We start from the raw sequence: 26,515 nt of genomic DNA, 5'->3' as shown, positions 1-26,515 counted from the left end.
TTTCACAGAAATTATGTACAGATACTAGGGATAATAACAATAATAAAAATGTATTCTGAGCAGTTTCCTTTCTTAAAACAATACTCATTTCCATTCATTTATACAATTACCTTATGAGGTAGTTACCATTACCTCCATTTTACAGAGGGAGAAAAAGAGGAGGAAAGCAGATTTGCCTTCCCAAGATTCCTCAAGTTGGGAGATATTTTTCATCCACTTGCTTAATTATCAGCTGTTACTAACTTCATATTTTTTTGAGCATTAGGAGAAATCCTTTGAATTCTAATTGTCACCTGGTATTAGTTTACTTTGCAATACCAGTTATATATAATCAAAATCATTTTTATTAGACAATAAATTTAAGAGCTTAACCCAAAATCAAGTGCTGATAATAAAGCATTTGTTAATAATTTTCTCACTGTTTCCAGAGTTACCTTTAATGAACTCGTACAGACCGACTGACATGTATCACGATGTTGGCTATATAATAGTTTCACTAAAGATTCAGTTAGGTAATCAACTGCTCTGGTAACAATTCTCTTAAATTTTTAATACCTTTGCAAATATGCCTTTTATAAAGACAACTCTCCAAACATATTTTTCTATTTGAACTTCTCTAAAATTTTTCATTACGCACTGTGCTATGACCTTTTTTTGCTGCTCCATTTACATATTTGGTCTAAGTTCCTTTTTCCCTGTAACCTTTGCAATATAATGCCTCACTCCATTCCATCATATTTGTTTCATGATGTCCAGTGAGTCCAATTTCATTAAATAATTAGACCAAAACAGTTATTTACTTCAATTATTTGAAAACCTTTTTCAATTCTACCAACAGGTATAAATATCCAGATGTACAGAAGTTCTATAGAAAATGGAAATTTGTAGTTTTCATCTTGATGACAATGGAAAAAATAAATTTAAGCATAGTCTAGATCAAGTAGTTCCAATGCTGACATTAATATTTGTTTTTACAATTACATTGTCTAAAAATAATATTAATCTAACTGGTACTAACCTTTCTACTAGGGCATCCATACTTCTCAGACATTTAAAAGTAGCCAAACTTCCTACTCTCCTGACACAATCTCCTTTTATGTCTGTTGTGTCAGCACAATTGTCAGTAGACTCTCATTTTACACTCAAACGAGGCTCATTTGGAGAATGAATTATATGGATACCCTATTTATTACCAACACTACTTTTTCGTTACTATTTTATAGCAAATATTTCTATAATTTTTGAAATGCTGTGATTTTGAAATACCTGTAAGCCATTTGAGAAAAACTCATCCAGTTTTATACAACCATTATTTCATACATAGTGTTTTTATTGCTTAGATGCTGTTTAAACAATTTTTGCTTTTTAAATTGTTGCAGTGAATATGGAAACTCATGAGCTAAGTGAAAAACATGAAATCTAAGTTTCTGATGCTCCCTTCTGTTGAGAAAGCAGGTAGGACCCTTTATGTCTGGGATGATCAAAACGGATACAGCTTATGTACATATAAAGATTCATTCATGATTCCAAAGCATACGGAGATTAGAAGGGGGACCTACAGTTAGCAACTTATGGATAAAATCCAAACAAAAAATAGATCAAAGAAAATTGTAACAGAACTTAAACAAGAAAATGATGACTCAGATTACTAGGGGAAAACGTGAATAAGAAACAAATCAATAAAGAAGAAAGTAATTCAATATAAATGATCATATTAATGGAGTAACACTAAAGTCTGTGATTATTTTTCTTACAGCAAAGTTCATGGTTTTTCAAGTACAGTAACTATCACTTAAGTAGGTTATGTAATGATTTGCCTTCCAATCAAACAGGGTTTCTGACACCACATTTTTCTCATGGCATTCTTCATCTCCATGTTTCTGAATGTGTAGATCAGAGGGTTGAACATGGGGGCAATGATGGTGTAGAAAAGAGCAAACACTTTGTCTTCTGGAAAAGTTGTGGCTGGTCGAATGTAGATGAAGAGAACAGGCACAAAGAACAAAACCACAACTGTGACGTGGGAACTGCAAGTGGAAAGAGCTTTGGTGCGGCTCTCTGCGGGGTAAGCCCTGATGGTGTACAATATCAGTAGGTAAGATAGCACCAAGACCACAAAGGTCACCAAGCCCATCATGCCTGAATTGGCAACCACTAGGATTCCAACTCTGTACGTATCTGTGCAGGCCAGTTTCAGCAAGGGATACACATCACAAAAGTAGTGATCTATTTCATTGGGGCCACAGAAAGGTAAACTGATGGTAAGGAGACATTGGACAAAAGAATGCAGAAATGCCCCAGTACAGCTAGCAAGGACTATGGCATAACACTTCTGCCTGTTCATGATGATGGTGTAGTGCAGGGGCTTACAGATGGCCACGTAGCGGTCATAGGCCATCCCGGTGAGGATAAAGACTTCAATCCCCCCAAAGAAATGCATGACGAAAAGCTGTGCCATACAGCTGGTATAAGAAACCATGTTACTTTCTGCCAGCAAGTCGGTGACCAGCTTGGGTGTCACCGTTGAGGTATAACACAGATCTGAGAGGGCAAGTTTATCGAGGAAGAAATACATGGGTTGGTCAATTAGCTGACTGCATGTGATAGAAATCATTATGAGCAAGTTTCCCATCCAAATAGCTATGTAACAAAATAAGAAGAGTAGAAAGCACAAGTTTTTAATTTTCTTATTCTGGGAAAGTCCCAACAGAACAAATTCAGTGACGTTGTTAATATTTTCCATGGTGTAATGCAGTTAAGTGTTAAAGGTTTGCCTGGGGGAAAAAATGACAAGTCAGCATGAGAAATATTGAACTAAGCATGGGGTAAATTAGAGGGAGTGCTGTAAAAATAAATTCATTTATTAAATTGGTTTCCTACAGTATATTTTAAAGTAATTCTAAGCTTCATATGGATAAATGACCATATAATTTAACAGATCAGGTTATTTTGTAGAGTGAAAAGGAATAGTATTAATAGTTACACTTATTCAAGTCATAAAGATGTGTGGTCATCTTATGTAAGGATTGCAAAAGTGAGCTTAGGGAGGAAGCATTTATTCTCCTGGAGAAGCTCATCTGTTTGATAGGTTGAAATAGCCAGACTTAAATCCAAGTAAGTGAGAGGAATTGTGAAATTGCGAGGTACAATCCTGTCTTTATCTAAAATTCCAGTTTTTGTTGTTGCTGTTGAATCACTGAATTCTCTACCTGAAACTAATATTACAGTGTGTATTAACTAACTGAAATTTAAAAAAAAAACAAACCTTGGAAAAATAGATAAATAGAATTCTATTTTTATGGTGGAATTTGCATTTTTTGAAAATACTGCATAAAAATCTTATTGTTTTCATTATTGAATTGTTTGCACGCAAGGTGAGTAATTCATTTGCCACACCCTAGTCCTGACCCTGGGTTGAAACCATTTAATATTTACCAACATTATAGAGAGCAATAATGAAAATATGATATCAGTTCAAGCCTAAGTGGCTGTGACATTTCTTTTGACTTAAACGGATGTACGAAATAATAATAATAATTAAATACTTAATATTGAGAGTCAAAGACTTTCTACAAGACTAAGCTAGAACAACACATAGAGGCACACGTGGCACTTGTTTGACACACTTTGGACTTCAATCATTGTTTTTTTAAATACATAAAGGATTGCATTAACTAAAAACTTATGATTTCATCATTTCTTTTATTTTTTAAAGGTGACTGAATTATTTCTTGCAGAACTAATATGAATTTCATAAATAGTGAATCCCAAGGACTATTTTTCAGGCTATCACAATATTCTCAGTATTTCCATTATCAGAAAAAATATATAGAAGTTACTTTAAAAAAAGAGCTTTACTTTAGATTGAGGTATGTCCATTTTCAATTAATTTGCCAATATGTTTCTATAGTCGTAGCATACCTTTTGTCCTTTCCAAGAATTGAAGCTCATTTTTAATACTTTTCTTCATATAACCCTTGAAGAAAAACATGATTCACATAATGGAAAAAAAAAAATACAAGTAGCAAAATTTCATTAATTAACCAGCAGGGTAGTTTCAAACTCTTTCTTTCTCTGGCACTCTTCCTCTCATGTTAAGTAGATCCCATACTGGCAAGATGGACAAATAATTCAATGACTTCCCTTGTTTCCCTCAGCTGAATATTTCTTCTTGACAATTCTCCAAAGTATCATCAGATACCCAAAGAATTCGTAATTACGCTATTTAAATTAGAACTTACATTTCCAACACCTTCACATTATTTACAATGTCTCCTTTGTTAATATTACAGTCACTGAATTTTAGATTTACAAGATCCTGATTTTATGTTTGTGTGATTTACATAGAGAACTTGGTATCAGAAACTACGAGGAGTAATTCTGGCGCAAGGCAAATTCACGAGCTGTAACTATAGTCTGGTTTCTTTACTTTCCCCCAGCCCCTCCTTTCTCTAATCTTGTAGCTAAAATAACACTTTCCATCTCTGTACCACATGGGACTTTTCAAAGTTTCAAATCAATTGCATGAATAATGGTTTCAAGATGCTGAGGACAGAAAGTGAAATGAATAATTTCTTTATTTAACAAACATTTTTTGAGTTCCTACTATGTAACAGGTACCATCCCAGGCACTGTAAGGACTTTAAAACTAGATATGGAAGGCCCTGACACTCATGGTGATGACACGGAGAAAAGCAAAATAAATTTCAGAATGAAAATGGAATCCTGGCACTTAAATTTAGGTTTAAATATGGAAACATCACATAAGTATTCTCAACTTTTACGAATACCCACACAATAAATATATGAAACACAAGTAGAAAAATTAAAACTGGCACTTCCTAGTTGATTCAGTTAATTCTGCAACAACATCTATCAAAATCGTGGAAGGTACAGCCCACATGCTTTTGTAGGAAGCATTAGCCTTAACAGACTTTCTCAAATAGGAACAGTGATATGTCTTTTTTTTTTTTTTTAAGATTTATTTATTTATTTTGGAGAGTGGGAGAGCACAAGAGCAAGTGGGGGGGGATGGAGGGGAAGGAGAATCTCTAGTAGACTTGCCACTGAGCGAGGAGCCCAATGTGGGGCTTGATCCCACAACCCTGAGATCATGACCTGAGCTGAAAGCAAGAGTTGGACGCTTAACTAACTGAGCTACCCAGGTGCCCCAGGAGCAGTGATATTTCAACCTTAATTTTATGTGTAGTCAAAGAGCTACCTAGTTTACGAGCTGAGAAACTTTTTTTTTTTTTTGAATTTACTTTGCTGTATTAATTCATATGCCATAAGATCCAGTCCTTCCTAGACTCTTGGGCTTTCCCTTTTTTTTTTTTTTTTCTTTAGAATGTAAGAACTAAACCAATGTTTTTAAGAACTTGAAGTTCTGATGCTAATTGATTCCTTGATTTTGGAAAAAGAATGTATCATTTTTTTTGAAGGATGGAAGGGGTAACAGACTGTTATCTGGCCATCCTAATTTGCAACTACTAGATACTCTAAGGCACTATTGGGGTGATATTTCAGGCTCCCTCCTGCTGTTAGTCCTCTCTCCTTTCTGATAGCAAAGGGTCATATAACAGCACCCAGGTAGTCCCCTTGTGTATGACGGAGATAGTCCACATCTATTTTAATAACTCTGTTTCTTTGTAGTTCACTCAATATACCATGCTAGATTAACCTCTAAAATTTCGGTTTCCTATGTTACACCCACGGCTAAAAGCCACTCTTTTGCAAATATGTGCACTCTTACATTTATTGCCACATTATTTACAATAGCCAAAATATGGAAACAACTCAAGTGTCCATCAATAGATGAATGGATAAAGAATACACACACACACACACACACACACACACGGAATAGTACTCAGCCATAAAAAAGAATAATCTTGCCCTTTACAACAACATGGAGGGACCTAGAGGGCATACTGTCAAGTGAAATAAGTCACTCAGAGAAAAGCAAATACTATATGATTTCACTAGTATATGGAATTTAAGAAACCAAACAAACAGACAAAGGAAAAAAGATACAAACAAACAAAAACTCTTAAATACAGTGAACAAAGGAGTGTTGCCCAAAGGGTGGTGAATGAGGGGATGGGTGAAATAGGTGAAGGGGATTAAAGAGTACACTTACCTCGATGAGCACTGAAAAATGTTGAATAAACAAATTTAAAAAGCCACCTCTTCTTGTCTACCTCCAGGAAGACATTTTTTGGCTCTTTAAACCTATGGAAATCTTTCTCATTTAACCCTCCCTGAAATACTTCCATTTATCTCATTATTAACATTTAAATTTGAGCATCCAGGAAATTAATTTTCATTTAATTTGTTCAAGGCAGCTCATGAGACAGTGATTGTGCCTTGTATTCTTGCCCTTGATAACTTGGTATTATAGTCCGTAAATTAACTTTGGATTCACGCAAAAGACCTGGATAGCAATCTGGCCATATGGTCTGGAGTAAGGTAATTAACTTGTCTGACAATCAGTTTCTCCCATTTTAACATGGGCATTCCTAACACTGATATTCCGTAGTTGTGCGGGTTGAATAATCTTGTACAAAGTATACAATAGGCACTAATTAGTTTCCCTTTCACATTGCTTTTGCTCATATCATTATGTATAAATTAGGTCCCCATATATAATGGAAAAAATAAGCAAATGTACATTAAAATTTTAATAAATAAAAATGCAACCTATTACAATTTATATCAAATAGGTTGCTTTTATCAGCAGTCTTGCACAGATATAAGATAGAAATAATGATAATGCGTAATATTATTTAGTCCTTACCATACTCTGCAGGCAATTCTAAACCTTCTACATGCATTAAATTGTGAACCCTAAAGGGCCCAACGATTCTTTTATTATCTCTAATTTGCAAAAAGGAAACCAAGTCTCTTTACAATTTGGATAAAATACTGATCGTTCTAAACACTAATTTTAGGCATATTTTAATTATTTTTTATTATCTGGATACTGATAAATTTGGTTATCAAGTTCAAATTATTCTTAGAATTATTCTAGGCTCATATTACCATTTTTTGCTATTTCTTTCTGTAACCAAGTTGCCTCTCCCAAAATCAAGGTTGAGCTAAATTTTTGCCAACAATGTCAAAGTTTTCTCCCAGTGCCAGTATCCAAGCTTGACTGACCCAATTCTATTTCCTTTCTTTCTTATTGTTTACCCTTTTCTCATTCCCCCTCTTCAGATTTGCCCCACAATGATGTGTAAGATCCTGTGATATTAAAGTTTTCCAAATCACAACACATCATACTCTTAATCACTCACTGTCCATAAAGAGCAGCAAAAGAGGCGAGGGGGGAACGTGTCTCCACTCTAGTGCATTCCTTTCATTATATTTAATTTATACCTCTTTCCTCTTTATTTTGCTTTCTTCTGCTTAAATTCAAGTTGCTCGCTTGATTTACTATCAATTCTTTTTCAGATACACCCCATATATGCCATGAATAGCATTATTATTTCTTTCATGAATTTCCCAAAATCATACTACAAAATGGTCTGCTTCATTTTGACATCTGCTAAGGGACATAATATTAATCATTCATTGAATTGTACTAATGTAGTGGAAAGTTATGTTACAAAATATTTGCAAAACTTGAAGAGGGAAATGCATCTATAAAATCAGTATACTTATAGATAAAAATTTAATTTTTATTATATACTATATATATATATACAAGCTATTTTTAATTTGAAAGTCATGTTTCTTTACTATATGTTGGTTAGATTTTTACTTACCAGGTGATTATCTCATTAGATACATTTCATTATCTTTGAGGAAAAGGTGGGATCTGGTGTTTTCAATACAGTCAAAATAAATGCTTAATTTTGCTGCTGAAGATTAACGAATTTCATTATGCAAGCAGCCCATGTAGGTCCTGGTTCTGGGACTTTCCTATTTCCCTTATAAAGGGAAGCATTCTCTCCTGATTTTTGAAACTAAAAGGAAATAAAATCATCATTGGCATTTATGTTGAAAAATGTTTTTGTTTGTTTTCTACCCAAAAGTTGCACATCCATTGGTTTCAGTATTGGAAATATATACAAGTTTCCTGTTTAATTTCCAAGTGTCATTTAAAGTAGATTACCTGGGAGAATACAACCCCAAACCTCCCTATCACTTTTGCTATGGAATGAGACATTTCCCAAAAGAAAAGTTGGCCGATGTACATCTGAAAATAGCTTACGTCCTTTCCAGTCCTTAAAAAATGGTTACTCCATAGTTAATAACTTTTTATACTCTGAGGAGTTCAAGCACAAACTAAGAGTTCACTTCTATTCACTGTTGATAGGCCATAAATCATATGCTTTCTATTGAAACATATTATGAGGAGCAGTAGGGAATACTGTCTCAACATGGGTTAAATTAGAAAATGCCCAAGACGCCTAAGGCCAGGTTGTGAAGTCTGCTTTGGCGCAGAATAAATTAATTGAACAATGGGTCCAAACTTCTTGTGCGCTACCTCACATCCCAATGGCCCTACTTCCTCCAGCCCCCATGTTGGCAACCAGTGTCCACAGACCTAACTCAGAGAGCAGGTGTAAATTTATAGCCCTTCCTCCTACAAATACCACAATGAGGAGTTGTGTTCAATAAAATGTAGAAAATGTTCCCCTAAAATAAATAAGATGTTTTTGTACCATTGACCCTTGAACAACATGAGCTTGAACTGTGTGAGTTGTATTATATGTGGAGTTTTTTCAATAAATACAGTATAGCGTTATAATATATTTTCTCTTCCTTATGATCTTCCTAATAACTAGCTTATTTTATTGTAAGAATGCAGTATATAACACATATATCATGTATAACATACAGAATATATGTTCATTGACTGTTCATGTTATCAGTAAGGCTTCCAGTCAACAGTAGGGGATTGGTAGTTAAGTTTGGGGCAGGGCTCAAAAGTTATACACGTCCCTAATCCCCATATTGTTCAAGGGTCAACTGTAGATTATGAAAGGCATAACTGAGGGACTTTCTGATCTGGATGAACAATATGAACAAAGACTTGAGGCAGACTGAGCATGTCTGAAAATGATGCGTAGGTTATGATAAGACCGGATAAGGAGAGTATGCTGACTCATGCAGGAGAGAAGTGAGGAATTTGGTTGTTATCAGGGCAACCATAGTCTAAATAACATTGAAAACCATAGAGCTGGGTATTCCTTTCTGTGGAAAAAAAATTGTTAAGTGCACAAACATTTAAGTTAGTAATTTGAGAGAAACTCTAATAATGCTTATGCTTTAAAAAATTTGACCTTGTGTTTGAAAGAACATTTTTCTAATTTTCCACACAAAAAATTTACTGATTTTCCACAAATAGCATTGACATGTTGGGATTTACAATGACTGTGGAGCTTGAATGGTGTGTGGGCAATACAGAATTATAAGGATTGTGAAGTGGCCTGCCTTCTGTTAGTGGCATGGGCAGCCTAACGTAAAGATAGGGTAGTTATTGCTTGGCCTACACAACTTCAGGTACACCATCATGATGAGAGGTCTTCTGCTGCAGTTCAGTCTCCAGAAGCCAAAACACAGACCCTGATGAAAATGAAGCCATGGGTATGATCATAGGCATGACAGGGCTTTAATGGGAACAGAAAGCACAGCCTCTATGGTCTCTTATGTCAACAACAGAACACTAAAAAGAAAAAATAAAACTGAAATTAGAGATAATGATGTCTAGGATTGAATCTGAGAATTCTGAGCACCCAAATTCCCTGAAACCTCTGCACAACAGAATCCACTTCCTGCATCTTTCTAGAGGAGAACAGATTCTCATGGCCTGGGGATGATATAGTAACCTCACCTGAGTTATTTCCTTGCAAAAATGATGCTTATTTTTTTAAGCTCTGATAGGCTCAAGAAATTTTGATAAAATTCCGTGAAGTTGTCTCCTTTCTCTCAGTCAACACCTGTAGATTTATGGGAAGTTGGCCAAAAAGGAAATATATGATTGTATCTGTAGTTCTATTTGGCAACAACTGAAATGGAATGTTGTAAAAGCCTCAAATATGAAAGTCATAAAAAAGATAGAGGTTAAGGAAAATCTCCTTAGTTAACAAATCCTCAACCAGTGCATTTGGTTGACTACTTTGTACAGACCAAGAGATAACTAGAGGCATAGATCTATTCCAATTCACTGCCGTGAATTGGACCAACGAAAACCTTGCTAAAGGTTTCGCTTGTGTTTAGGGATTTAGAAAGTATGGGTAGATGGTGTGATTATATGGGTAGACCTCATGGACAAAACTAAGACATACAAATGCTCACTACGTGGTGTACATGGCAGAGGAAATTCTCAGTCGTGGTGGATAAGATGACTTCGTGGATCCCAGCCATCATCTTTACCCAACTACCCAAGTTCTAACTCATTGGTCTAGGTCTAAAGAGCCGTGGGTAGGGCACCTGGGTGGCTCAGTCGGTTAAGCTTGAAACTTTTGGTTTCAGGTCATATCGTGATCTCAGGGTTGTGAGATTGAGCCTGGTGTTGGGCTGCACTCTCAGCATGGAGTTTACTTGAGACTCTCTATCCCTCTGCCCCTCCCCCTGCTCTCTCTCTAAAATAAATAAATAAATAAATAAATAAATAAATAAATAAATAATCTTTAAAAACATTTTAAAAAATAAAGTGGTCAAGGTGTTTTAGGAAGCATCCCTATGAAGGCTATTGCTAGGTCTGAACAATATGAAATTTACCTCATGAAGGTTCATCTGGCTTGTGACTACCAAATATCAAATGTTTGCAGTTATTATGACTGTGTAAGATAACCCCAAATTTAGTGTGTAAAACAACCAATTTACTATGCACTTGGACTCTATGGATCAGGAATTTAGACATAGTGAAGATGACTTCTCTATGCCCCATGATGTCTGAGGTCTTAGCTGAGAAAACTCAAAGACTGGGAGTGCTCACTAGCTAGCCGGTGAAATCATCTGGAGTCATCTTGACTTACATGACTGGCAGTTGCCACTGGCCAAGGGCCCAGACATTGGATGAACTGTTGGCCTAAAATTCTACATCTGGCCTCTACATACGGTATCTCCATATGGACTCATTAGGAAATATTGCTGTGACCATCTTTGGAAGCTACTCTGTCACACCAGCATTGAATGCCCAACATGCAAACTCCTCAGGGTGACTACTCAGTCCTGTGGTGGCAAGTTGATTACACTGAAAACCGTCCATCATGGAGGAAACAGAATTTGTCTGCATAGAAATAGACACTGATTCCAGGCAGATTTGTCTTTCCTGTTTATAATACTTGCACGAGCAGCACAATGAATTGACTTATGGAATGTCTTATTCACCATCATGTTATTTCACTTAGGATTGATTCCAATCAAGTAATGTATTTCATAGTAAAAGAAGCATGATAGTGGACATACACACAGGAATTCATTGATCCTACCATATACTCTGTTGTAGACTGAATTGAGTTCCTGAAAATTCATATATTGAATGCCTAAATCCAAGTAACTCAGAAGGTGACTATTTAGAGATAGGGCCTTTAAAGAGGCAATTAAGTTAAAATGAGGCCTTCAGGGTGGGCCCTAATCCCATGTGACTGACATCCTCATAAGAGAAAATTCAGACACACAGAAAACACACCAGGAACGTGTGTGCACAGAAAGGAGACCATGTGAGAACACATGGAGAAGGCAGTCATCTATTTGGCCAAGGAGACAGACTTTTGAAGAAACTAAACCTGTCAGTACTTTGACCTTGGACTTTCAAACTCCAGAACTGATGGAAAATACATTTTTGTTGTTTAAGCCACAATGTCTATGGCATTTCCTTACGGTAGCTCTAGCAAACTACTTTATACCCATTTCTCTGAAGTAACTGGTGAGCTACAATGAGGAAATGGCTTACTGAACAGAGTGCCAATTGAGAAACAGCACCCTGAAAAGCTCGAGTTATATCTTCAAGGATGTGTTGACCAACAGATGATTATATTTCTCCCATAGCCATGATAAACAGTTATAGAATCCTATGGAATCAGAGGATGTATATGCAAGTACATCCTTTATTATTATACTAAAATCCTTTAGAGAATTTTTGTTTAATGTGCCAACATTTTTCAGCTCATCTGGCTGATAGATTTTAGTTGTAGATGTTATGTTTTCATGAGGGAACACAACAATTATTTTATTGAACTGGAAATTGAAGTTGTCACTTGGACACCTTTTGGGCTCTTCATGCCTTTACTAAACCAAAGACAAAAAGGGGCTGGAGCAATTGGTATTGACGATGAGATCAGATCTGTTTGTTTGACACAATGGGGCATGAATGATCAATATCTGGAACCCAGGGCATCTGTTAAAATTTCTAAAACCAATAGTACAAGTTAATTTAAAAAAATGGCAGGACCATTAAAGATTTGGAATTTCAGGAATGACGATTTGGTTCATACTAGTAGATAATGAACCCAAATCAGAGGGAAGAGTGAGTAGGCAGTGCAAGAAAGAAAGGTATAAATGTTAACTAAAATCTCATGACCAATTATAGAAACAAGGACACTTGTTCGAATGTATCAATGTATTGAATAATTTTACAGCCTGTTCTTAATGTTACAGATTTTTCAGGAAGGATCATAACCTGAACTAGAAGAGAAACTAACATTAAAATTAACTTTGTCCAGAACGTTGAGGATGTTATGTTTCCTTTCTGGAAGGGAGAGAGTGAGACTAGGTTCAAATATCATACAGAGAGTGTTTATGAATGCTGAATAGCTCATGAAACTATTCACCTCAGCTCAAAAACCTACCTTTATATGCTCTCCTCTGAAATGCTGGGAGTAAAATCTACCTATATTTCTAATCTTCCAGATGACTTCCTATTGTTTCTGTTAATAGGAACACACAATGTAGTGATAGTGGAAGTCCAGAGGACGTGGGAAAAGACTTCCTTCTATGTTCAAAATAAAGTATCGAATTATGGAGGACTTGGGACTGGTATGCGAGGAGAATAGAGGAAGAATGAACTGAAAAAATAAATGAAAATTGTCCAGTCATCAATAATAATGTAATTACTTTGTGTGGTGACAGATGGTAATTAGACTTGTTGTGGGGATCATTTCAAAATGTATCAAAATATCGAATCACTGTGATGTACACCTGAAATGAACAGACTATTGTATGTCAATAATACTTCAATAAAACAGAAGAAAAAACATTTTTTTTTAAATAGTAAATTGTCCAGGCAGGAGGGGTCTGAGGAAATGCTAAAGATTCTGAGCTCCAACCTGTGGTTGGCTTTTGCAATCACTATACACTGTATATCATTTCTTATTAATTCTAGGGCTCAGGATAGAATATCCTAAAGTGAAATTCGGGAATGCTTTTAACACCAGTTACTTCCCTTCCAAAAACAAATAATGACACCACACTTTCCTCATGGCGTTCTTCATCTCCATGTTTCTCAGCGTGTAGATCAGAGGGTTGAACATGGGCGCAATGATGGTGTAGAACAGAGCAAACACTTTGTCTTCTGGGAAAGTGGTGGCTGGTCGAATGTAAATGAAGAGAACAGGCACAAAGAACAGAACCACAACGGTGACGTGGGAACTGCAAGTGGAAAGAGCTTTGGTGCGGCTCTCTGCAGGGTAAGCCCTGATGGTGTACAATATCAGAAAATAGGACACCATCAAAATCACAAAAGTCATCAGAGCAATCAGTCCTGAATCAACAATTACCAAGAGACCGATTCTGTATGTGTCGGTGCAGGCCAGCTTCAGTAAAGGATACACGTCACAGAAGTAGTGATCTATCTCATTGGGGCCACAGAAGGGCAGGAAGATGGTGAGGAGGAACTGACTGGCAGAGTGGATCAATGCGCCGGTGCAGCAGGCTGTGACGATTGCGTGACACCTCTGTCTGCTCATGATGACGGTGTAGTGCAGGGGCTTGCAGATGGCCACGTAGCGGTCGTAGGCCATCCCTGTGAGGATGAAAACCTCGATGCCTCCAAATAAATGTGTGGTAAAGAGTTGCGTCATGCAGTTACTGTAGGAAATGGTCTTCCTTTCTGCCAGTAAATCAGTCATTAGTTTGGGTGTCACGGTTGACGTGTAGCAAAGGTCAGAGAGTGAGAGGCAGTTAAGGAAGAAATACATGGGTTGGTTCATTAGTGGACTGCACGTGATAGAAATCATTATGAGCAGGTTTCCCACCCAAATAGCAATGTAACAAAATAAAAATAATACAAAACAGAGGATTTCAATGCTCTTGTTTTGAGACAGTCCCAAGAGAATAAACACAGTGACGTTATTCCTACTGTCCATGATCCAGTGCAGTAAAAATGCATAACAGTCCCCTGAAAAGACATAATGCACAAGTCAGTGTCAGACATGTGCTTGGAGAATATGGATGATGACACCGATATCATGAAGCTATATTGAATGGATATAATCCCAGCGTTTTAGAAAATAAGATCTGATATTTAATTTTTTTTTTTTTTTTTTCTGATTAGTCTCATGGTGATTTCCATAAGTTAGTTTTTCAGGACATTAGGTTTGATCTTGACATTATGTTTCATGAATGAATTCAATCAGTAAATTTAAAAAATGTTTAAAAATTATGATTAGTTGCCAAATGTTTTTCAATTCTAGAGGAATATACAACAAAGCCCTTGGAAAGGACATTTCTGCAGGTCCTTGTAAACTCACATTTGTTAAAGATACAAGTATGAGTCATTAAAGTTGCTGTTAAACGATACAGAAGAAACGTTAAGCTTGAGTGGTCACTAGTGGGATATATGCTTCCTCAAAATAGTTTCAGGATGAGGTAGAGAATGAAACTAAAGATTTATATGATATGTATATATTTACAAGGTGTAAGATAAAAAAATCTCTGCAGGGGGCCCCTGAGTTGGTTTGAATAATTTTTTGATTGCTTGTTCATCTTTTACTTAGTGATTTGGGACAGTAAAATGATGACATTTTATATCAAAAGTTTATTTTTATAGGCACATCAGTACAAATCATGTACTTAAAATGAACCACAGAATAAAGTGATAGTTAAAACTAAAAAGAAGAGCAGAAGACATTTTTACCTTTGTGGTTTTGCTCTTGATTCTGCAAGTCAATTTCTTCACAGTGGTTTGAATTATAGTATGAATTTCTTTTTGATATTCCTCCAATGCATGCCTTTTGCCAAACCCTTAAAGGATCTTGATGCTGCATAATTCAAAGAAAAAACTTACAGGAAAGGTTTATATGAAGACAAACAGCTGGAACCCAGGCTCCATTACTAACGGTACCAGTGTGTGAATTTGGATACTAATCAATTTTTTTAATTTAAATTATCTCATTTGTAATATAAGAAAATCTGACTGAACTTTGCCACAAAATGGTTAAGAAACTAACAAAAATATTAAGAAATGACCCTTGCTTTATTAACCATTAGAGTATTAATTGCTAATTTTATTATCTTAGTGCTAGTGTTACCAAATCAGTAAAGTTTTCAATAATGAAGTCTAGTAAATATGATTCTCATGTAGAAAATGAAATTTTAATGTCATAAAATTATTTTGAGCAGGAAGGTAACTTTGAGATCTGCACTAACCAAATCTCCTAGTTCTAAATAGAAGGGATTTTAGTTAAAAGTATATAGAAAATACCGGGACACCTGCCTGGCTTAGTCAGTGGAGCATGTAACTCTTGTTCTTGGGGTTGTGAGTTTGAGCCCCATGTTGGTCATAGAGATTACTTAAAGAAAATCTTCAAAAAAAAAAAAAAACAGCTAAATAACAGTATATAGAAAATACACAGAATGAATGAGGATAGCTTCAATCTCTTCATCATTCACCAATTATATTAAACCTACAGGCAATTTAGTTGGTGTTGACCATAGCTTCTGCTAACTTAATTTGAGCCTCAGTGCTCATGAAAAAAATAACATTGAATTGGTAACCCATGATCCAATTGTTTTTCTTAAATTTTGACCTCAAAATGCATTGCTAATATTTACCATCTTTCTTTAGAAATTTTGATATTCCTTCTTCCCTAATCTTGTAGCTACAGTTTCTCACCAATTAATTTTTAAATTCTCCCCTCATCACTCTCTTTTAGATATTAAAGTAACTGTCACACACCAAATATGAAATTCCTTTGTAATGGGGCCTTAAAACAAATGAATTTATTTTTTTGGTGCAATTTTAAGATTTAGAATTAGCATAGAGAGAACCATTGAAAAGTTAGGTTTGGTGCTTCCAATGATACCATGAAAATTTCTTCTTACCTATAAATAAATGCACACTATTTTTAAAATAATATTTGAAATTCTTGTTTAGTCGTTTTTTAAAGTGATTGCTTGTTCCTTTTGGATGGACCTAAATAAAACCATTATCTTAATCATGTGCACAGAAATAAACAACCACTTGAACTGTTTTGCTTCTTCCTCTGCCCCAAAATTAAACAACAAAATTTTACTTCATACCTGAAATTAATTCTCTGTAGAAACTAGTTGTTAGAATATTCAGGCAAAGCCCATCTTTCTGTCTTCATTCGATAGAAAATTAATTTTCCAATTGATTAAATGTGGTCTAACCTTATAACAAAACAATATTGTTAAATATGTGGTCCAATTTCCTATTTTCTCTATTCTTGAGTCCACAGAAAATGCTTCATTTCCCTTCTTCTTTTTTTTTCTTTTTCATTTCAGTATTCCCCAAACTTATGTGGTTCATCAAGTATAAACTATCACCTATATTTCTAACTATTTTCGACTCAGTCATCAATTTTAAGTGTGAACTCCAAACTGTATTTCCCTCACCTCTTTTGCTTGTACAAAATACAGACAAATTACTTGTTCCCTAAATAAATCAGGGACTTATGAGTTTCAAATTTAAAAACTGATGTATGAGAACTGTGAAAAAAATACATCTAAACGAATATGGTATTAAGTGCAGTTTGATGCACATACGAGAGTAATAATACCTCACAGAGATAAAAATTAGTTGAAGCTTTCCTGAGAAAGTCTACATAGAATGCCTAACTAGTATTTTGCAAAACAGAACTTGAAACCAGAGTTTTCTGAACCAGAGCCCAAGTCCATACATAAAAGATATAGATAACAGAATAAATTTAATGTCAAAAACCCTTTCTTCCAATTACCTAATCACATCATTCCAAACCAGATAACCTCCAAAATCATGGTTCTTAAACCATTTCAGCCATTCTAAATTTGATATGCATGTGACAAAATGAGATAATAAATTAGAACAAAGTCTTTTAGTCTATAAAAGGTAGAAGATACTAAAAAAACCCTACAATTTCTCTCCGTTCCTCTCTCCTCCATATGTAGTCCAATGGCAAAGAGTAAGAAAGTTCTGCTCACATAATGAATAAAATGCACTGAATCTTGCCATGCTCTCAGACACACTATTCCAGCCACAGATAGTCTCCTTGTAAGATCAGTGGTTAGAAAAAAGAGATTGTAATTTATTCTCTGCTATGGTTCTTCACTCACTTTAGAAACTTGTATTTACTTGTTCTAGAGTCCCCATCTTAAAAAGGATAAATCTAGTCTTGATAATTTGTATGTTTCACTTAAGATTTTGCATAACCCTTGGGTTCTCTGCTATTATTAAAGTTTTGAAAAACCTTGAACACAATGAGGTGAACTTGGTTGGGCTTATATTCTGATTTTGCTACGAATGAGCATATGGCCTCACTCCATTACTTTACTACACTAGGAGGAGGTCTAATAATTTGTACATTAGCTTATAATTTTAGCATTCCCACATGCCTAACATAAGCTTTTTAAATTCTCACAATAATTCTAAGAAATAAATATTACTAATAAGTTCATTTTATAAAAAAGGAAACTGAGTCATAGAGAAATTAAGTAATTAGCCCAAGACAATAGACCTAATTAGTAGAGTCTGAAAATCTGAAATAACATGTCTCACTTAGCAGTGCACTTAACAAAATGTTATGTACTTACCATAGTTACTGATACTTAGTATATACTCAATAGATATTTGATACTATAATTATTTAAAATAGTGCCTCACTTGACCAATATTTCCATTTTTAATTTATGCCAAAATAAACCCAATATATTCTTCAGTTTTGTGATCTTAAATTCCTGAATGATGGAGAGACTGTCTTCCTTTCTGCCTTGAAATACTAAGAAGTGCTCGCACAAATTTAACTTTGAATTCTAGCCATGTCTCCCTGATCTGTACGATCTTTGGCATGTACTGTTTTTTCCTCAGATCATCATATTGCAATGGATAAATACATCGGTGGTGGGTACGTCTATCTCCTGACACTGTTGTGAGAATTAACTGGATAAAATGTCTAAGTCACCTAGTACATGATAGGGACTTGATAAGTATTTCTAATTATTTTATCTTTGTTCTATCTCTTGTCAAATACAGGCTACCATTTATTTAACCATTACTCAGTAAAGTTTGTAAATGATTAAAAGAAATAACTTCACTGATTTCAAATGGTCTATAAAGAAGATATTCCATAATTAAAATTATTGTCATAATACTTATTCTCAGAAACAAGGGCAGACGACAAAATAAACAGAGTTAAGGTAAACAGAGACTCGAGTTTTGAGATACTTTCGTTTGATTTTTTTTGTTGACCTGAGTAGGGTCTTAGGTTATGTTGATTCTTGGGGCTGTTTTTGGAGGCGTGGGGAGGGAGGTATCAGTAATCATGATAGTGGTTACTGCAAGGAGCTTTTTTGTCTTTTGAATCTGGGCTTTATCACTTTCCTAGTAACCTGTGAATCACTTTTTTCTTAATCAATACTTTTTCAGCTTTCCCCCAAAAGTTCTAAAAGTGTTCTTTTTTTTTAATTTGAAATTTGTTATCCACTTAAGCATCATTTCCCGTTCACTGTCTGCCTGTCTCTTTATGAATGTCGTATGGCCCTCTCAGTGGGCAGCTCTTTGAATTTATTGCTGCCCCAACCTCAAAACAAACTAATCTATAACATTCAGAGAAGATGCCTGTATTTAACTTTAACTGAAAGTCAGTCTGCTAGCTATACAATGGAGGCAAAAATATATTTAGTGGATATCACAGTCAGGCAGGATAATGGGAAGGGAGGAGAAATAATTCACCACATGTTCTTTCACTCTGTTGTGGATCCATTCCCACTTCTTCCTTCCTTCCTTCCTCCTCTCTTTCTTCACTGAAATTCTGGTTATTCACCTACTGTTCAGAGCATTTCATTTCATCTTCTTGAATTCACATTTCTCTCAGCGTAACTCGTTAGCCATTCACAGAGAGAAAGCTTGTATCATTTTAGAGACAACTGACACCACTCAACCAACATTTCCAGTGAGAAGTCATACATTCCGAGTGACGGTTTGAAGTCAAGTGGGATAATTTTGTATCCAAAGGGATCAAATCACAATCTATATTTTCATCATTAAAGTTACTCCTAGAGATGCCCAAGCTCACATGGATAATTAATACTTACTAGAGAATACATTCTAAAACTACCTTTCTTTTATTCTAGAGCACTGACTCTTCTTTCCAAGTAGTTTGGATTTACCTTCCCAAATATAAGTTCACCAGGTGGATTTCCTTTAGATCTAAGTTATCAGACAAAGTGCAGCTAGGATAGGATCTGGATTATAAACTGTATGCAAGCTGCAATTACCATTGCGTGTGATTGAGGAATTTGTCATTAGAAATTCCTCCTGGGCCCCAGTGACTGCACTTAAGGAATTTTGTGTTGAAAACAAACTTGAGGGACTTTCTCTTTAAGGGCCTTTTCCTTTCTCTAATCTCTATAAATTGACAGGAGTATAGACAGCCGTGGCCCTCAAGGTAGCTAATGGTCTTCACCTCTCCTCAAAAACTGTCTTATTGTTTTCTCTAAGAGTTGCAATGGGTTATAGTATATTTTCAAGTATATAGGTAAATTTCTGGAAAAATTACAAACTAATAAAGTTTAGTATTATTTTGTATTATTTTTGGTTTAGAAAAAAATTTTAGAGATTTATTTTTAGAGAGAGACCGAGAAAGAACATGAGCAGGGGGAGGGGCAGAGGGAGAGGGAGAAAAACCTCAAGCAGACTCCCCACTGACACAGGGCTTGATCCCACCACCCTGAGATCATGAGCTGAGTTGAAATCAAGAGTTGGACGCTTAAGGGACTAAACCACCCAGGTGCCCCTGGTTTAGAACATTTTTTTTTTTTTAAGATTTTTATTTATTTATTTGACAGAGATAGAGACAGCCAGCGAGAGAGGGAACACAAGTAGGGGGAGTGGGAGAGGAAGAAGCAGGCTCATAGAGGAGGAGCCTGACGTGGGGCTCGATCCCGGAACGCCAGGGTCACGCCCTGAGCCAAAGGCAGATGCTTTAACCGCTGTGCCACCCAGGCGCCCCTAGAACATTTTTAAAAAGTAATTTGAAAAACAAAGTTTGCATTTCAACAAAATTTGCATTTGAAAAATTTTAAAGGAGGGTTTGCTGTGTATCATACACCAAGCACTCCTGTTTAATCTTCACAAGGACCCACTGTGTTCTTATTTTACCCACAAGAAAACCCTGTAAAAGCTAAGATAAATACTTGGCTAACTAAGGTCGCTGGACAAGGAGGAGATATCCATAAATGTCAAGAGAATAGTTAGTACTGGGGAAGGGGAGGAGTGAGGACAGGATGGTTGACTCTGGAGGTGATGGCAGTGTTCTGCTTTTTGATTCATATGGAGATTACAGGGATATTCCTGCCCAGTTCTCTCCCCCAACCCCAGGCCCCATCTCTCTCTCTCTCTTATAAGTTTCGTTGTGTGTTTTATTTCATAAGTTAAATATGGGAAAGATACATAGCAAGACAACCCTAAAACCATATCCAAGGCACTGAAGCTACCTGGGGTAGAGTTTGAGGTTGAATTTGCCTTCAAATAATTAACTTGAAAGCAAGTCTAGGTATTTCATCTTGGTCCAGTCTATTCCCCATCCTCCTAAGGAAATCTGGTGGTGGTGTTTTTTTTTTTTTTTTTAACTTTATTGAAGAATCATTAACAAATATATTGTATATATTTAAAGTGTACAATGTGATGATTTTATATGCATATATACTGTGGAAGTATTAATAATACATTATTACCATCATTTTACATAGTTAACCACTATTTGTGTGTGTGGTAAGAATGCTTACCATCCACTCTCAGCAACTTTGAAGTATACAAATCTGTATTATTAACTGCAGTCACCGTATTATGGTTACATCTTCAGAACTGATTCTTCTCATAACTGAAAGTTTCTACCCTTTGTCCTAGGTCACCCCACTGAAACCTGATTTAAGATATTCTAACACTTTACTTAAAGATGCCTTCTCTACTCTAGGTCATGTTTTCACCATTATTCCTATTCTCAGCCCAGAACTTCCGTGGGATCCCCTCTCAGCTTCCAGTTTCCTAAGCAGTCATCTCCAGGCTCTCCTCTGCAGCCCCTACCCCCGAATCTTTCTAGCTTTACTTCCTCACCAAGGGAGATTGTTTGCTCCCATAGACTCACCATCCTCCAAAATGAAAACATCCAAGTATGTCTCGCTATACTGGCTTTTTAGAAAATATCAATTTAAAAAAGTATATAAACTATAGTATCCCTATATTTAGATAGAAACACCATTAATACATATCATATGTATATACATATACATTTTTTCAAACCACTTTTTCAGTACTAATAGTATCACTATAGTATCACTAACTCTTGAAATAGGCATAAAGGCAAAATAAAACCTATTGCTCTCTTTCTTCTTCCAGCAATAATTACATTCAATTTTGGGGAATATTTTAATATGACTTTTGGTCTTTGCTTTTTGCTTTTTTATTTTTACATATTTGAACATTGTATGTGTTTTATGACTTCTTATCATAAATTTCTTGTTCCTTAATTTTATTAATGTTATAATATTTTCTCTTGTGCATTAAATTCTTAATGGAAAACGCCTTAGTGGAAAATTTCAGTTTCTTTGGTGATACAATACAAACGTTTAATAAAAATTCTCTATATTGACATCAAAGAGAAATACAGCTAATAATACCTTTGTTTCTTGCTCAAATTATGAGTCAAAATGGGAATTAAAGGCGTTTCATTACAAAAGTCTTAATACTTACAGTAGCATTTAAGAGGTTAATGTAACATGAATAGGCTATCAGTTAAAAATGATGAATGAGTTAATATTAACTCATAAAGCACAACAGGAGGAAAGTTGTTGAAAGAGGAATATGCTCTTGATAAAGGCTGCTGTGATGTATTAGTAAAAAGTCTAGCCGGCTTTATTAAAAATATATATTTTGGATAGGTTGAGTTTGGATAGAATCTGGGCAACTCTAAAGGTTAATTAAACATATGTGCTAGCTGCCTATCTTGTATAGTTAAACCTCAATTTTAGCAGTTTGGGAGAATTTATTATAACTTATGTTTCTCTAACTAACATGCTGTCTTCTCTGTGGGTTCATTTCTTCAAGAAGAAGATCAAGAAGAAAGCATCATGAAGACAGAGCCGTTGAGGGAAACATATGGAAATAGTTATACGACTTCTGTTGTAGATGATTATGTCTTAAGTAATAACTACTCCATGTATCTTAGCCACTAATCAATTTCTCAAATGCAATATCAACTTATCATTTCATATTTAAGTGACATGAATAAATTTACTTACCAGTTTTATATTGTAAATGGAGAATACAAGATGCATAGATGTTTGTTGATTTGACCAGAGTCATGACATTAACAAAATGGTATGCCATGCAAATCAAAGTATAAGGACTCCTGGTTTGATGCTCATTCTTTTCCCTAAGTGTTATTAAACATGGTTTTTGAGGATGAAGGAAAAATATATCAATTCTTTATATTCTGACTTTACTTTAAGTTTTTTATATGGATTCAACACTTACGGTGTTATAAAATTTTTCAGTAATGTAAAACATTTGATAAAGTGAACACGTGGGTAGTAAATATTAGGCTGATATGAAGGTGTCTTTTTATGTTTTGCATAAACGAAAGGCAGTAGGACTAGGAATAAGACTTCTCACTCTCATTCTTTTTCTCTCAAAACCCGTAGGCTTTGCTACACTGTCTCTTACTCTTTGGTATTAGTGATGTGTTTTAAGCCAGCACAATATTCATTTTTTATTAGTAATTTGTCTAAATTGTAATGTATATAATTCTTCTCTCACATAAATTTGGTACAATTTGCATTTCTTATCATTTTCTCTCCCTTTCCTTCTCCATTTTTTTAAAAGATTTATTTATTTATTTTAGAGAGAAAGAGAGCACAAATGGGAGGAGCGGAGGGAAAGGGAGAGAAGGTCTCAACCAGACTCCACGCTGAGTGTGGAGCCTGACACTGGGGTCAATCTCATGACCCTGAGATCATGACTTGAGCCAAAACCAAGAATCAGATGCATAACCCACTGTGTCATGCAAATGCCCCACCTTCCCTTTCATTTTATGTTACTGTTGAAATTATTTTTATGAAATTCTATTGCATTTTGTTTTCAAATATTCTTCATGTTTTTAAAATAACTCCCCTTACCCTATTACCCACCTTCTTATGAATGTCAATTCTTTTTCATAAAGATCTTAATTATTTGCATTCTATTGATGATAAAAAAAAATATTTTCTTACATTGTTTTCTTATTCTCTTGGGAAATCTTTCTCTAAAATACCTACAGATAATATATTTTATTCATGGACGATGGTAGTATATTTTCGAATATCACAAATAACTGTGTTTTTTTATTATTACTTCTTTTAACACCTTAAGATGAAAAAATATATATACAATAATTATGTTAAAGGAAGATTTCTATCTCAAAAAAAGTTCAGGTGGCCCTATTTCTTGTCCATTAGGATATAAATGGAATTCATTTCTCATGTCTACATATCAAGGCAAGCTGATATGTGCAGTTTCTCCCAAATGCACAGTCTTGAGGTCACTCAACTAATTGAGCTCTATGGAAGGGGATATGATCTATTAATTTTCTCATCTTGTATTTCCACATTCTGAGTATCTGTGATGTAATAAATACTACAACAGAAACATAAATTTCTACCTGTCCCTTTATCCCTGCCTATGACCCTTTAAGGGAGATGGGGTGGCGGTGGGTGTTGTAGCTCCCAGCAGGAAAGTATAACCACCCCTTTTTTTTTGCTTTTTCTTTGGTTTAGAACCAAATTATCTAAATGGATTTTTTTCATCACATACATTATTTCACATAAGATTTAGATGAATATTAGGGGCGCCTGGGTGGCACAGCAGTTAAGCGTCTGCCTTCGGCTCAGGGCGTGATCCCGGCATTATGGGATCGAGCCCCACATCAGGCTCTTCCGCTATGAGCCTGCTTCTTCCTCTCCCACTCCCCCTGCTTGTGTTCCCTCTCTCGCTGGCTGTCTCTATCTCTGTCAAATAAATAAATAAAATCTTAAAAAAAAAAAAAAGAAAAAAAAAGATTTAGATGAATATCCTACAGGAAATGAAGTTCAAAACAACAAAAAATCTTTTCTTAATTTCTGAAAACCACTTTTAATCTCCATTTCTACAGAATGCCAAAATGTTGTCAAATCTTCATGTATAAATTTCATATGCAAATTAATATTAAAATTCACAATCAGTCTCACAGCTTTAGAACTGCTTACTGTATATGACATAGCCACCATTCCTTTAGCTTAGAATATTTTTTATATACATATGCTCCTACCCAATCTCAGTTCCACTAGTAAAATTGTCACCTTACTCATAATTCCTCAGCTTATCATGTCCGACATTCATAAAGTGAAAGATCTGGTTTCAATGATCTGAAAGCTAATAGAGAGCTCTCTGATTCCGGGTCCACTTTTGCTCCTGCATAAAGTTTTTAGCATATTGAATAGGACAAGTCAATTGTGTTTTTCTTCTGAAAATATCCTTTGACACCAAACCCTTCTCATGGCTTTTTTCATCTCTGTATTTCTCAGAGTATAGATTAGGGGATTGAACATAGGAGCAATGATGGTATAAAATAAAGCAAATATTTTGTCCTCAGGGAAAGTGGTAGGAGGTCGAAGGTAGGCAAAGATCGAAGGCCCAAAAAATAAAATGACCACAGTGATATGAGACCCACAGGTGGAGAGGGCTTTGTGTCTTCCCTCAGCTGAGTGATTTCTTAAACTGAATAATATAACAATATAAGACCCAAACAAGAGAACAAAGGTTACTAAAGCGACCATTCCTGAATTGGCAACCACAAGGACCCCGGTGATGTAGATATCGGTGCAGGCGACTTTCAGCAAAGGGAAAATATCACAATAGTAGTGATTGATTTCATTGGGGCCACAGAAGGGCAACAAGATTATCATAGAAAACTGAGAAAAAGAATGGATGGCCCCACCAGCCCAAGCAGCCAAGACTAGGAGATGGCACCTTGTCCTGTTCATGATAAGCAGGTAGTGGAGAGGTCTGCAGATGGCAGCATAGCGATCAAAGGCCATGACTGTAAGGATGAAGATTTCAATCATTCCCAAGAAGTGCAAGGAAAAGACCTGTAACATGCAGTTATCATAAGAGATGGTTTTTCTAGCCAATAGCAGGTCACCAATCAGTTTGGGGGTCACGCAGGAGGTGTAGCAAATGTCCATAAAGGATAAGTGGCTGAGGAAATAGTACATCGGTTGGTAAAAAAGGTCACTGCATCGAATGGAGACAAGAATTAGGAGATTTCCCGCCAAGATGGAAACATAACAAAATAAGAAGAAAACAAAGCAAAATATTTGTGTATTCTGGTTATATGAAAGTCCCAAAAGGATAAATTCTGAGATGTTCCTCTGACTTTCCATAAATTGTGTGTTATGCACAATAACTGAGTCCCTGAAAAGAAAAATAATTTGGATGAAAATGTTGACAATATTAACACAATCATATAAAATTTACTAACAAAACATAAACCTCATTCAACAATTTACAATAGCTAATTTATAAATCAATATTATGGGTTTTTTTCTCAGGAATCATAACTGATTTTACTATGATTTTTAAAATTTTTTCAAATATTCTATTATTTTGAAAAGCAAAAAATATTTTTGATTAAATTTTAAAAATATAATGATTTAAAATTTACTGTTTTCTTTTTTCTTTTTTTTTTAAAGATTTTATTTATTTATTTGACAGATATAGAGACAGCCAGCGAGAGAGGAAACACAAGCAAGGGGAGTGGGAGAGGAAGAAGCAGGCTCATAGCGGAGGAGCCTGATGTGGGGCTTGATCCCATAACACTAGGATCACACCCTGAGCCGAAGGCAGACGCTTAACCGCTGTGCCACCCAGGCGCCCCCAAATTTACTGTTTTCTAACAAGAAATTGTACCACTGTTATTTATAACATTTAGATGGTAGTGGGATTAATTTAATGCAGGAAATTTATTTTACTCAAAACGTTCCATTGTGTTCTTTATTTATAATAGACTTTTCATTCTAGGTAATGTTCCATTTCCCCAGCATGATATGGAACATT

The 26,515-nt window shown here is 35.4% G+C and overlaps 3 protein-coding genes across 3 annotated transcripts; all 3 read right to left on the bottom strand.

The window, feature by feature from the left end:
- Window positions 1-1,801: 1,801 nt before the first annotated feature.
- LOC113246480 (olfactory receptor 4P4-like) lies at window positions 1,802-2,743 on the bottom strand. The gene has a single exon (XM_026487078.3). It carries the CDS (start codon window positions 2,741-2,743, stop codon window positions 1,802-1,804), a length of 942 nt encoding a protein of 313 aa, XP_026342863.3.
- Window positions 2,744-13,388: 10,645 nt separating this feature from the next.
- On the bottom strand, window positions 13,389-14,318 carry LOC113246427 (olfactory receptor 4P4-like). The gene has a single exon (XM_026487036.4). It carries the CDS (start codon window positions 14,316-14,318, stop codon window positions 13,389-13,391), a length of 930 nt encoding a protein of 309 aa, XP_026342821.3.
- Window positions 14,319-24,906: 10,588 nt separating this feature from the next.
- On the bottom strand, window positions 24,907-25,842 carry LOC113246528 (olfactory receptor 4P4-like). The gene has a single exon (XM_026487122.1). It carries the CDS (start codon window positions 25,840-25,842, stop codon window positions 24,907-24,909), a length of 936 nt encoding a protein of 311 aa, XP_026342907.1.
- Between the last annotated feature and the right edge of the window lie 673 nt (window positions 25,843-26,515).

This window comes from Ursus arctos, unplaced genomic scaffold (assembly GCF_023065955.2).
Source record: "Ursus arctos isolate Adak ecotype North America unplaced genomic scaffold, UrsArc2.0 scaffold_23, whole genome shotgun sequence".
Taxonomy (NCBI): domain Eukaryota; kingdom Metazoa; phylum Chordata; class Mammalia; order Carnivora; family Ursidae; genus Ursus; species Ursus arctos.
Note: the sequence above shows the minus strand (reverse complement) of the source record. Positions and strands in the feature narration are given on the sequence as shown.

Bases quoted from the DNA above. Each gene is read 5' to 3' on its own strand.
- LOC113246480 (XM_026487078.3), bottom strand. From the start codon at position 2,743: ATGGAAAATATTAACAACGTCACTGAATTTGTTCTGTTGGGACTTTCC.
- LOC113246427 (XM_026487036.4), bottom strand. From the start codon at position 14,318: ATGGACAGTAGGAATAACGTCACTGTGTTTATTCTCTTGGGACTGTCT.
- LOC113246528 (XM_026487122.1), bottom strand. From the start codon at position 25,842: ATGGAAAGTCAGAGGAACATCTCAGAATTTATCCTTTTGGGACTTTCA.